The 14,141-nt window shown below is 31.0% G+C and overlaps 1 protein-coding gene across 1 annotated transcript in view; it reads right to left on the bottom strand.

Moving 5' to 3' along the window:
- Positions 1 to 3,867: 3,867 nt before the first annotated feature.
- The window catches only part of LOC111001284, a 101,055-nt gene continuing 90,781 nt past the window's right edge, over positions 3,868 to 14,141 (bottom strand). Inside the window, exons 7-8 of the mRNA XM_045632201.1 lie at positions 10,843 to 11,021; positions 3,868 to 6,564 (exon numbers count right to left, since the gene is read on the bottom strand). Of these exons, the coding sequence (XP_045488157.1) occupies positions 6,464 to 6,564; positions 10,843 to 11,021 (280 nt within the window). The 3' untranslated portion in view covers positions 3,868 to 6,463. The remainder of the gene's footprint in view (positions 6,565 to 10,842; positions 11,022 to 14,141) is intronic.

Genomic DNA, 14,141 nt, shown 5'->3' with positions numbered 1-14,141 from the left:
TTCCAGTCAGACCAGTCACTCCAATTTTAGTTTAACATTTAATAAAAATATTAAATTTTTTTATTTAGTAATTATTAAAGAATTTGAATCAACTATTGTTATACTTACTTAATCGATTTTATCAAATTTATTAATCATCAACCCATATTACTAAACCAAATCTGCGTAATCTCGTATTTTCTTATGTGAAAATGTTATAAGGAGTAATTTTACGCTGTGTGCTTTTAGGTAAGATAGATAATTTATGTTCTTAATTATCTCAAGGGTGCTACACACACGGCACTATCAAAGCAATTTTATGTATGAGATTTTGACGTCGTTGCGTTTTTCGTGAACCTTTTGTCCCAAGTCCACATAAGCTCTACGACTCCCTTCAAATTTGAGTAACAGATTTACTCGTAGCGACTCGAATAATTTAGTCAGAGCTTAGACAGAAGACAAAAATAAGCAGTTGTAAGCACTGATTTGTCGTTTATTTCATTGCAATATTTACCAATACATATTTTTTTACAGTTTTCTGCTCAATGCCTAAATAATATATAAAACTTTAAATAACGACATGGCAGCAATCTTCGAAATGATCTCTCCAGGTATCAATAATAAAAAAAAACAGTTAAAAAAAGTAATAAAAAGTGCAATAGTGCAATATTTTTGAGAGAAGACTTCACTGAGACCAAATGGATTTTTCTGATGGAGTTGACTGCTGGAAATTATCGTACGTATACCTCTATCCACCATCAAGTGGTCGTACACGCACTTGAGTTGACAGACATGTACACATTTTGTTCATTGAAGCCAGTCTAGCTAGAAGTACAGAAACCTCCTGGATACTCCTCACAACTCCGTGGCGTTCTAGTCATTGGAAAGTCACAGTTGAAGTGAAAGTCAAAAATCATTCATGTAGGTAACACAATGTACACTTATAAATGTCAGAAAAGGAAATATTCATGAAATACTTCTAATTGAACATTTACTGCCAGTTTTAAATCAAGGGAGTAGAATGGAAGAGAAGAACTGGCAATGAACTCTCCGTTACTCTTTTTTTTCTTTTACACAACGTTTGTAAGGTGCTGCAACCATTACACCATTTTCCACATGAAATCTTAAGTAAATAAATAATAATCTTAATATATATATATTTCTTGTGTGCGTGTGTATGTGACTGAACTTCTCCTTAACGACTGGACCGATTTAGACGAAATTTTTTGTGTGTGTTCAAGGGGATCTGGGAATGGTTTAGATTCACAATTTTGTCCGCTGGACAATGTTTTTTTAATTAATTTTCAATTTATTAGTTTTTGTTGATTTTGTAATGTTTTACATTGGATCCGACAGACGGCGCTACCATCGCAGTGTCAAATTTTAAATAATATTCGAATTTTAATTTTAGTCTGTCCCGAAATTTAAAAAAAGTTTTGTTATCATTGTGTTATATCGTGTGTGACCATGTGCTGGATCGTTAGATATTGTCATAACATTTGAATAATAATTTTCATCAAAATGGCTTATTAAAAATTGAAATTTTGAAATTAAAGACGTGTAGACAGGACAACGTCTGTCGGATCCGCTAGTAATAATATAAATTAAAAACAAAGACTTGTCTTACTTTGTTAATAGGGCCAGGAGGAAGCCACCCATTGCACTACGTGGATAACTAGGCATGTCGGTTCCCTTGCGATGTTTTTCTTGACTGAACGCACGACTCTAGTCATGAATCTAAGAATCTACTAGGTTAAATGACTTTTGTGGTAATACATGATATAACTAGAGGACCTCGGTTCAGTTTCTGGCATAACAACAATTGTTTTAGCTTGATAAAAGTAATTGTAACAAAATTATCAATAACAGTGATATATACATAATTGTCTAATCCCAGCTGGGGAAATAAGGGCATTTACTACACGCGCAAATCAACTTGGCACCTGCGTTGAATGTGCTTCCTCTCCCACCACACCTCACCGCCTACCGCTCTCGCCCTTGACGCCACAGTACGATCAGTAAATTTAATACAACGTCGTCATTTAATTAAAAAATAAACTAAAATCATATTTGTTTTATTAACCTAGGGCTATAGAACTGTTATCAAAAAATATAACTACATTTAACCTCCTTATTGTTAAACTTTGATGTTATAAATAATCAATAGATACTTTCATCACTTGATTTTTTATGTTAGTACATCACTATGACGTCATTACAGCCAGGTGCCTAGTTAACTTCTGTGTGTAGCAATGAAATAATTCTGAAATATTTGAAAATCGTGAGGGTATAATTTCATTCCGAAATAAAAAACATTAATAGATGAACAATTAGTGTATTAGTATATTTAAACTTATACATACTATATACAGTTATAAACAATTTTATACTATCACATTTCATTCTAAATTATCGTCGGCTGTGATTTGTTCCACTGCTGCAATGCCGTTTATAACATACGCGGCTGATGAAAACAATTAATTATATAATTTAGTCGTAAGCCGCAAAGTATACTAATAACATTAAGTATTTACATTTAATTTATAAATATCGGTGATATATAAATCGATTATTAAATATCTTACGACCTATAAACTTCAGTGACGCCTGTACTCTGTAGCTTTCATTAGCATTACCGATCCCAACATTGTAGTATGCAATTCCTTTTCTCAATATCTGATAACGTAAGTTCAGTATATCGCAGATTCTTAATATTAGAATCAAAACTGACCTTTTGAGAAGGGCACATATGACACAACGACTTGAAATAATAAATAAACAAGAAGCTTAACGAACGTTTTTAATTGTCCGTTGAGTGAACTGAAAAAGGTCTTCATGTCAATTCTTATACTTTTTGATAATATTTGAAACTATACCTGTTTAAAATTGTATGGTTTTTTTCTGTTTGTTTTTAATTAGATTACATATGATCTTAGTAAATTTAACGAACTTTGTCTTTGAGCCTTAAAACTTAATGTAATTAAAAGCACAAAACAATAACAATTAAGTCATTGAAATATTTATTTGTTTATAATGAGTTTAACTGCTGACATAACGCGTTGATGATGCCGCTAAAGGAAATAATTATAATTGTCTATATTTTTATTATATACTCGCAAACGCAACTAAAACTAGAATTAACAGAGAATTTGTATAAAAATCTTACTTTTGGGAGATTTCTATAGGTGCTGTATGTGTACGGTGCTGGCAGTGACATTAATAATCATTTCATACTTTACATAATTGATAGTGGATCCGCTAATAACTTCTAATATTTCAAAATATCGAAATCAATCCAATTAGAGTATAATTACAATATTGAAACCAAATTAAATTGATTAATTAACAAATTTTAATAACAAATGAACATCAAATCGCATAACTAGACACACCAAATATATTATGTACATTTTTATACAATACACATTAATAATATGAATATTAAATTATTATTAAAAGATTTTAACGTCACATATATTAGCGATTTTTCATTCATTAGAATGGAAATGCTTATATGATTTCTAATAATTGGAAAATCTAGGCTTATTTTAATTAATAAAATGGGCTAAATTAATGCTTACATTTAAACGAATATTATTCACACTGATCTATTTAAAATCTAATGACGTTACGCAGACGACAGAAGCAAGTAAACTTTTTCCTGTATACATCATTAATACACAACCATTTTGGTCTCCAGTATGGTGGTGGAATAGCCTCTTCTGACTCCTGTTGACCAATCCAGACCATGAACCGTATCCTCACTCGTCTTATTAAACCCTTAAACTCTTGGACTTCAAAATGATGTAATTTAAAACAAAATTATAAAAGCAATATTTTCTGGAGGCCAATATGCGAAAGAATAAGTTATATTTTTTTCTTCCACACTTGCCATTATTTAATATTCTTTATCCTTTATAGAAATTAATATGTAGAAATATTATTTCAAAAAAAAAACTTTGAGGTTACTTTAAAGCTAACTGCGACATGACGCACACAGAGAACTTTTGTATGTACATATTAAAACTATATGTGTAGCCGTGAGTCACAAGTTGTATTTGGTCGTCTGCGCAACGTCTCCCTAAGTATAAAAGGGATGGCAATACTAAAAGTAGCCAACTTATATTATCTAATACATTATATGGAACAAATTCCGAAGACAAACTTTGGATATGTTGTATACTAGAAAGGAAAAAAGTATCTTTCTCGGGGTGGTTCAGTAATTTCGTCAGTCATATATGATCTTTAACCGATGTATTTTACAAAACATATCATAGCTTAATTTGACAGAGCCAAATCAAATAATTGAGAAAAATTCCATTCCCAGTTGGAGCGGTTCTAATTAAATTTGTGTTTTTTGGTGAGTATAAAGGTCCTCTCAAATAATATGTGAGGTACAATTATACAGTCTAATACATATGTCAAAAACCCGAAATGTTAATTGCACCTGAGCCATTCCATTGTCGGAAAGGCTAAGTCGGCTTAAAAGTTGTTTAGCCTACGTTAAAAAGTTCTATTTTCAAATTTACCTAAATAGTGATTAGTGTAATATTTCAAATAGAAATTCAAGTTCTAGCAGGAGTTTAATGTGGTTTGTTCTTGGAACTCGATTGTTGTGGCTTTGAACGAATGAATGAACGATAATAGGATTGTTTTAGTGATTTCTAGAGCGCAAAAATAAGAGGTAGGCAAAGGTGTTTCTAATTCAGAATCATTGAATTTGTGGGAAAGAAGCGAACTGGTATGGTTACTTATTACTACTACTATACTATTTTATAGATACTAGACTTCTATAGCCAAGTTCAATGCCTGAGAATATTCGTTATTACAACGATCTGTAGGTTTTCTAGCGCGTATATTTTTGTAATTCTTTTGTAGTACAGTAAATGAACAGAAACGCCAGACCCAGAATACATTCTGCTAGTTTGGATTAGTCTAGTATGCATACCTGATATTCCTGTGCCATATTCAAAATAACGATTGCTCAACTTGATTCTAATTAATATTTAGAACTGAGCGTAATCCGAATTTCGTTGTTTGAAACTAATTGGGACAGATATTATAATTCCTTTTAATTGCTCGTTCATTAGAATGACATTTAGTTCATTAATAGTCTGAAATAGACATAATTTTAATGGTTAATTAGGATTCAAAAGCTTATAAATTTCAGTAAGGCATATGCTAAGTAGGTTTAAAGTTTTACGTTAGTTTTTGAGAAAACAAATTATTTATTTATAAAAGAAGAACAATATTTTTACATAATAATGTATGTAACCATAGAGTATTACTATGGTAACACATTATATACTTTAGGTATTTAAACGAAAACAGTCTCTCTTCGTGCATTCGAATCACGGATGCTTTTGTCTATATCTGCAACCGGCGTGCTTTAGACTTAAAAGTCGACAATGAGTGTGTGTGTCGACAGTGTGTCGGGCATACATTGCAATTACACAAAAAACAAATACAGAAATTTAATGCAAACCGAAAATATTGTAGCGGTATTGTTCTACGTAGATACTATTAAGAAAAATTACGACTACATCAGACTAAAACTGAATGTTTGTTTGTATTCCTATCAAAATATCCCTTGGCTCTCAGTCAATAAACGCGGAAGGGTTTAATAGCAAATTTCTGCGTAGATATTATGATTATAATAAAATCACATTGTTTATAACAAGGGTCGTATATTTATGGGTTTGTCATGCTATGAATAGGATATTAACATTTATATTCACACTGAATATTCTCGTATGAATAATCTAGAGAAGTGTCTAGCTTCGCTTTATAAAAATAACTAGAAAGAACTCTCAAATGTTTCCAACACGTGTACGTAACGAAGGTGATATAAGTTGACACTAAGAGTGCTTCCATATGTCAAAAATGTGTTTAGTTTGACACACGGACGTGAAGTGAAACCAAAGATCATTCAAGTAGATCAACAAAAAATGGCACATAAAATTTATTGAATTCGATTAGAAGTGATAAATATGAAGTTCAACTAAATCTATATACATATATATATCACTTAGCATTGTGTTGGTCTACGTAATAAAGTAGCATAAATGTTTAAAAGCAACTAAGTAACCAGAATTATCCAACGCATGCATCACCTATTTAGAAACGTGTTCCTAATTAGTATGTTATATGCACGAGTAAAGAAAAATGTAAGTTTTAATATAAATCTCTTATGCCCCTTACAAATTCAATGTATGTCACACGTGTAGTTACTCTACATTAATTTATAATACAGCGTCTTTTCATTACATCTTTAAATTAACAGTATTCTGTGAAAACTGAGAAAAGAATTTTATTTCAAACGACTCTTTAAAATCCTCATTTTAGCTGTTCCATTTTTCAAATTAGCATCGCATTCAGAGTTACAAATCACTGGTTACAAAAGGAATACGCCGGTCCAAAGTTTGTCTCGGGAAATGAGGCTTTATGACTGGGTAATATGGTAGGATGTGGCTTAACACAATTGTCACCGGATAGCGTATAGGACTACTGTTGTGTACAAACTGTGCAATATGCTTAGATGGATGTAACTCGGTGAGGAGGACTGCATGGCCGCTGGATTTTCGCCTGAAACAATTTTATTAGTTAAAGCTTTATGAATCTTATACAAGTACAAAAGAACAAACAACAACATTAGTTTGTAGCAGCTCAAACTTAAAATAAATCTATTAATATGGGTTACCAAGTACACTTATGAACGTCACAGGAAAAAATGTTAAATTGATGACTAATATACATTTACTACTAGTTCGCAATTCAAGGGCGCAGAGCGGGCAAGAAGATCTCCGCCACTCTTTTTAATAAGAGTAATCAAGGAATTAGATTAAAACTATGTACACTTATAAACGTCAACAGAAGAGATTTTAAATTGATTCTAAATTTACATCTACTACCTGTTCGCAAGTTAAGGACTTAGAGCGGGCAAGAAGAACCGGCAAGAAAATCTTCTCACTCTTTTTAATAATAGTATGTAAAGACTTAGATTATTGTTTAATGTCTTACAGCGGACAAGATTACCTTAAATTTATGTGTTAAACTTTATGTTATTTAACCTCTTGATACCTGAAAATTCTGGATCCAACTTCCGGTACAAATAATTTTATTTCTTTATAGATAATACTATAAAAGCAAAGGCCTATCAATAACAATAAAAAGTTAAATCAAACTAGTCTGATATGATTTATGAAATTTAATATTTATTCCGTTGACTGAATTTGAAGGCATGCCTGGACATCAAGGGTCTAAGAAAAATTCTGTTTCTGGAACATCGGGATGATTTGGGGAAAGAACTGCATGTGTATCCAGAGTGGCAGGAGCCCGGCTATCATTGTAGAAGTGGCCCTATAGATTTACGTCTTAGTTTTTGTTCGCCGGAATGAAAAATGGAGACTTATGGGATCTTTACAATTATTTTTAAGTTTTGTGTTATTGACTGCATAAGAAACAATGAGGGAATGTTAGTAGGTTTTCCCATAAGTCTGTAATGTTTTCTAAGAGCACGTGCTCAATTATGGAAGCTCAAAGTCGTTTTCCATCCATTGCTCAGTTTTTTTTACATAAATTTGTTGATGCAATTTAAACCGAATCAAACTACTTTTGCATTGCATACTTATGCAATTTAAACGTTAAAAAAACTCACTTAATGCAACTGTTGTCATTTCGGCGTCAATTTTTTTACTACCTTAGGTTAGAAGCAAGTTAGTTTAAATATATATAAAATAATTAAACCGTGCAAAATTCCATATTAATTAACATTTTATGGTTGAACATTCTTTAAACTTAGCCTTCGTTTTATAACTAAACCTTTAAAATTCTATGGACGAACTATTTTATTACTACTGCAATTGTTAGGTGTTCAAATGAAATAAAATAAAAGTAAGGTCAGCAGCGACAATTTCATTTAGAAGGATGCCGGGACGAACATCGCTCCTCGGATTACGTAACTTTCATATCTCGTTCACCTTGAAGGGAGGGTTAGCAAATAACATATTTTTATGAAGTTTTAAGAACAAATAGCTTAATGAAAAATTCCTAAACTACCGAACCGATATCAATCAACTTTGCACACATGTGCAGTTTGATCTAACTTAAAAGATAGGAAAGCTTACATCTCAATTTATACCCGCAATATTATTTTATTGCAAATATTTATTTATTACTTGATACAATTCTAACTAATAATTACTAACAAAAACTATAAATAAAACTAATTCTGCTGGTTCATTATAAAATAACATAAAACACAGTAGATGTTGTTGGATCGTCTAATACCCTCCAAATATACCCTCAAATTAGTGTATATGTGAATGTAGCGTATGTTACTGCTATTATTATTATCGGTTACCTAGTCCTTGTTAAATTCCGTATTTATTAGTCAAAATTATTACTTTTATGTTTAATTTTTTTTAAGATAAGTAAATGATCAGCACATAGATAGAGATGATAGAGCAAAGAAGGAGGGTACGTGGTCATCTTAATTTCAGTAGATTTATATTGAATAAACAACGTATTCCTTTTATTTCTGCCACCAATACTCTACGCTTGGAGGTTGTGATTCCTATAATTCCACTCCTTAAGCGGCCCCAACTAGAACCTCATCCAATTTTCTGCCTAGAGGAGATTAAATTGGTTATAAAATGTAATGTGAATTTCTAGATACCGGATAATTATACTATAGTTATACTACAACTTAGCATGCAATAGTTTGATAAGAAGGCTTTAGTAGGTTTTTATAGTATTTTTAGTCTTTCAAATAAGTCTGGAGTTCAGGACTTTTATCTCCGGTTTCAAAATTTATAGAAAAAAATATTTCATGCTCATTTAGGGATTTAATGTAAATCAAAATATTATTTATGTATGAACATAAAACAAATTTAATTTCTTTTCAAGCTAATTAGGACTACCTGGAGATCAGCACTTTTAATTAAGTCCAGGTAGAATCTCTCAAGAAACTGTATATAATATTAATACAAAAAAAAATATCTCTGAGGAATATTTCTTATGTTACTTTATTTCTTACTTTTAAATATAGATCATGTATGAACGTCAAACTAATGACGTTAAACCAACATTTACTAAAACCATAGTATACTCAAAGGACGATAAAATTGTCTGAACCCCATCAGTATTTGACATTATCGACTTAATTAAACGTCAATCATTATAATGTTTGCATCAATAAAATAATTGAATCCGAACCCTTTTAAATTGAGTGACCAGTTTATAATTAAATCGATCGTGTAGGTCTAATAGAATGACGAGGAGAGGGTTAAACGGCCGCTAGTGCCTTCAGTAATGGACTAGAAAATTGACTTATAAAGCCTATAATGAAACCCGTGGCGGCCGATAAATTGTTTCATCAACATCTTTGTTTGGCAGATACATTTTGGTAATTTATTCAGCTTGGAGACAATATACGTCTTATTTGTAACTGAATATAATACACATAATACATTCTTGTATTCAATTTTAATAGTTTGGTTCTTGTGACACATATAGGCCACGTACACAACTTTTAAAATTGCTTTTAACTGTTCTGTTTGTGTGTTTGTGTCAATTTTTAATTATTTTTATAATTGCTATATACCTACTAGTAAAATAGTACTTACTGTATGTTATTATCTATGCAAATAAAATAATAAAAAAAAATAAACTATAGGGAGGGGACCTAGGAGAAGGCTAAGAGGGCGTTTTAAAAAGGGTGGATAGATGGTATAAGTTCCAGACATTTTGAAATAGCTGAAGGAGGCCGTTCTCCGTAAAGAGGTTCCGATCAAAGATACCGAAAGAAGTTAAGGATATTAGGATAACAAAAATTTACATAATAAATTTAGGATATTAGGATAATAAAAATGTATATAACAAATTTGAACTGTACATTTGGAAAGATTGAATAAACAGGGTTTATTATTAGACTAAAACTAACTAAAAAAATATTGTTATTTATTTTCATAGCGACATACATACCTTTACAGAAAATCTACGACAAAATAAGTTTTTTGCCCTGTACATATATACCATATTTTAATAACATATTATGTATTTTTTTAATTTTAATAACTAAGCAACTTTAATTATTTTGACCTAATTATCTTCTAGCATGAATCTTCACAGTCAGTAGTTTGAATCTATTTGGGAAGCTTTACGAGATAAGCATCTAATTACTATGAATCAGTTCTTTCAATAGAATTTCAAGCGCTCAAAGGACCTAGATCGTGGTAATTGCAGTTTCAGTTAGGCCATATGTTGGTGACCTACTTTCCTATGTAGACCGATGCGTACGCTATCAATAAGGCCTCTTTATGTGATTCAAAAGTAAAATGAGGACACTAGGACACAGTAATATGAAGCCTTCGAGACTAATTTCTATGAATTACAGTACTAATTTAGACCGTAGCATTAGTCGTCTATGAAGACTTTGCTACGGCGTAGAAGCTATACTACGAAGTGAAGCAAAAGTAATTGAGTGAGAGAACCTTAACGATTATGATGTGAACTTTTCACTGTTACATGCAGTGATATTTTTCCTAACTGTATGAATCCAGATGAAAAGAAGACAGTAACATTAGTTTTATAGAATCACATATGTTTTATATTTAAATTTAAATGAATATTGGTATGCAGATAAGATCTCTGGAGGTTAATGCCAAAATCTAATCACATTTTAACAGGTTTTGCGAGTCCAACTATATTATAACCATTAAACATTACCCACTGTACTAAAAACATGCATCCAACCCGTTCTTATTCGCAAAAAAGTCTGTTTAAAAATTTAAAATTCTTTATAGAAAATTGTGCACCAAGTATATTGCCAACTATGTCAGACGCGGTCATTATGAATCTTACCATTAAATATGTGGACATATATGCTAGCGGGAACCGCATTATTGGGCACGCAGGTGTAGTTGCCCGCGTGTGACACACTTGCAGCTGGAATGAGAAGATCTGACAGCCGCTGCTCTGTATCTGTCGTGACGTTGATGCCCCGTTCTGCGTCGTAGTTTATCATTCTACTGTTGTGGTACCTGGATAGAAAAGATTAGTTATATGATATTTCTTATAACTGTGTTTTTATATAGAAAAACGCCAACGGCCAGGAGAAATACTGCCGCCCATAGACACTTACAATGCTATACGGATGGCAAGTGCGTTGCCAGCCTTTTAAGAATTCTTGCTTTAATAGAACCAGGGGCAAACGTAGGAGACGCACCTAATGTTAAGTAATACCGTCGCCAATAATCACTTACTTTCCCGGATGGACTGCGGGTGCGTTGCTGGCGTTTTAATTTTAATTTACGGTATGTATTGAACCTACGACCTTAGAATGAGAATCGCACGCTGAAGCCAATAGTTCAACACTGCTCCAGTAAAGTGCCATACATATTTTAAAACTAGAGATATTTAGAAACATTATCATAATTAATGTTTATAACATATTATGTAAGTATCACTACATATTATAAAACAAAATCTCTTTCTCTGTCCCTATGTCCCTTTGTATGCTTAAATCTTTGAAACTACGCAACGGATTGGAAGATGCAGTTTTTTTAAATAAATAGAGTGATTCAAGAGGAAGGTTTATATGTATAATTACATCCATTAAATAGTAGAGAAGTACTGTTATTTTTGAGGTTTCTAATGTGATGTCGTAAATAATTACATTTTTTCCGCTTACATTGCAAACGCAGGCTGAACCGTACGAGTTTTATCAAAATAATGTACTAAGTATTGTACACATTGAAATCCATGATGGTATATGTCTATCTCTTATGGATAACCCACATTTTTATATACAACGTTCACAGATTTTCTGTAGTGTATTTAGTATCAGCATTGCACCCGTGCGAAGCCGGGGCGGGTCGCCAGTTATAGAAAAACAAATTCAGACTTCACCACTTAGCTATAGTTATTGTACATATCATTTAATTAAAATCCTTTCTTTTGCAGGCTTCATAGATACGAATAAAACAAACAATTACTTATTATTTTAATTTTTATTTCAATAAAACATTTTAATGTACAATACTTTAAGTGTTTATGAAATCATTTATATTCTTAACATTCATTACTATTTATTTATTTATTTCGTAATCCTACAGCTAACATAAATTATATAGAATTACAAATAAACACACTGTAAATATAGCCAAACACTATAAATATGGAATACATATAACGATTTACAAAAGGCAAGAGATAACAAACAAAAAGTATTCAATACATTTAGCTAAGTGTGCATTTACGCTATGGATATACTTAATATACATTTTAACCACATTCCGCGATAGCCTAAACAAGTGAAGACTTAAAAAGTGGTCATTGTATGTCCAGGCTGCGCGATACAAAACAAGTGAGTTTGCATAGTTAGTGATGTAGTGAAGGCAGGAACAAGGAAAGGCAACTTTTCTAGAAGGTGCAATTAATTATATTTGAGATCATGTTATGTAGTAGAAATAAATCATATTGTTTTCGTCGAGATTCTAAAGTTTTATCATAAAGTCAAAAAAAAAAAAAAAATCATAAAAATGTCATAAAGTATTTGTGAATACCCGATAAATATAATTGATAGTAAATGTGACTCAAACGGTTAACCCTCCGACTAAATAAATAATAGGAATGACGAGGCCAAAGTAAATCTAATTTAATCCCAGCTTAGGAATGACAATAACTTTTAACCTTTCAAAGGACAGTTTCTCCATTTGTCTTAATAAAAAGATTCACATAGCAATTTTTTTTCTGAGTCAGCTGAAATAGTTTTTGTATAAAGGTTAGTATTATTACCAAAACAAATACGTTAGTTTGTTGCGTTTAGATTTATTAGACACAACCCAAAAAAACTACATGCTTTTGCCATCTTCTAGATATTTCATTATAGGATGGAAAATAGTGGATTGAACTAAATTACTGAGTTAAAATAAAAAAATGTGTTTATTCATTTTCAGTACATATGCATTACAAATACATATGATTTGAGAACCCTTTTAAGCAAAAAGTTGTTAGTGAAAGGTAACAGAGGTTTTACAGCATTTGTGGTTTGTAATGAATGTAAAACGCTCGATTGTAAGTAGTGTCATGTATTAGACACTATGTTAGAATCTTATTTGTAAGTATTTTATTTTTACGTAAATTAAGTAATAATTTTTTTATTATTACTTAATTAAATTGTATCTTATTATCTTCCGAAAAAAATATATAACTTAAAACATTTATAAAAAAGATAAAAATATTTTGACCAAAGCAGATTCTATACACTACGAAAGCAAAATCTTGCTCATCAATCTTTTCTATCTACAATATTTCTTCGAATTCAAAAACCCATTCAACCTAAGAGGCTCTTACTAATTGGATATTCAGTATTTTAATTATTTCGTAAAAGATTTCATTCTCGGACAAAAACGTATAAAATGCAATAATGAGCTGCAATCAGCAACTGAAAGCAGGTGCATTTTAAATTTAGAATCCGAATGAAAAATATATAGGATTAATATTATATTCCAATATGTTTTTTTTATAGATACTCACTTACTTTATTTTAATAACACACATTTTTAAATTGATACTTTAGACTCCTCTAAATTATCACTTTGTTAAATGTGTTGAATATTTTCTATTCCTTGTTCCCTTTTGTAGGTAAATAACGTATTATGTTTTCTATCTCTGGCTATATTTAAAGTGTAATTGTTTAATTTTTGTTCGCTGTAGGATTACGAAATAAGTAAAGAAATGCTTTATGGCAAATAAAAATGTAGAATAAATATGTTTATATGATCAACGTTGGTGAGCGAAATATCTGTTAGTCTATAAAAGAGGGTACCTCCTACCTACATCTTACGTTTTTTATTAATATCAAAATTAACGGTTTTAATAATTTATGATTTTTACTTGATAGTGACAAAAACGCCTTGTAACACAGAACCCTAATAAATGTATGAGGAAAATCATTTAAAATGATTACAGCTTGGCTTTTATGACATAAAATGTGAGCTTAAGTGCACATGGCAATTCTTGTTCCATTTATAGACATAGATTATTGATTTTGAATATTGTAACTAAAGTAGGAGGTTTTTATTCAAAATACAGAGTAAAAAAATAATTCAATTGTCAAGGCCTTGCTCAATAATTTTCCTTATAATTAAAAATATATA

The sequence above is a fragment of the Pieris rapae genome, chromosome 18 (assembly GCF_905147795.1).
Source record: "Pieris rapae chromosome 18, ilPieRapa1.1, whole genome shotgun sequence".
Lineage (NCBI taxonomy): Eukaryota > Metazoa > Arthropoda > Insecta > Lepidoptera > Pieridae > Pieris > Pieris rapae.
The sequence above is the reverse complement of the archived record's forward strand: the minus strand, read 5'-3'. Positions and strand labels throughout refer to the sequence as shown.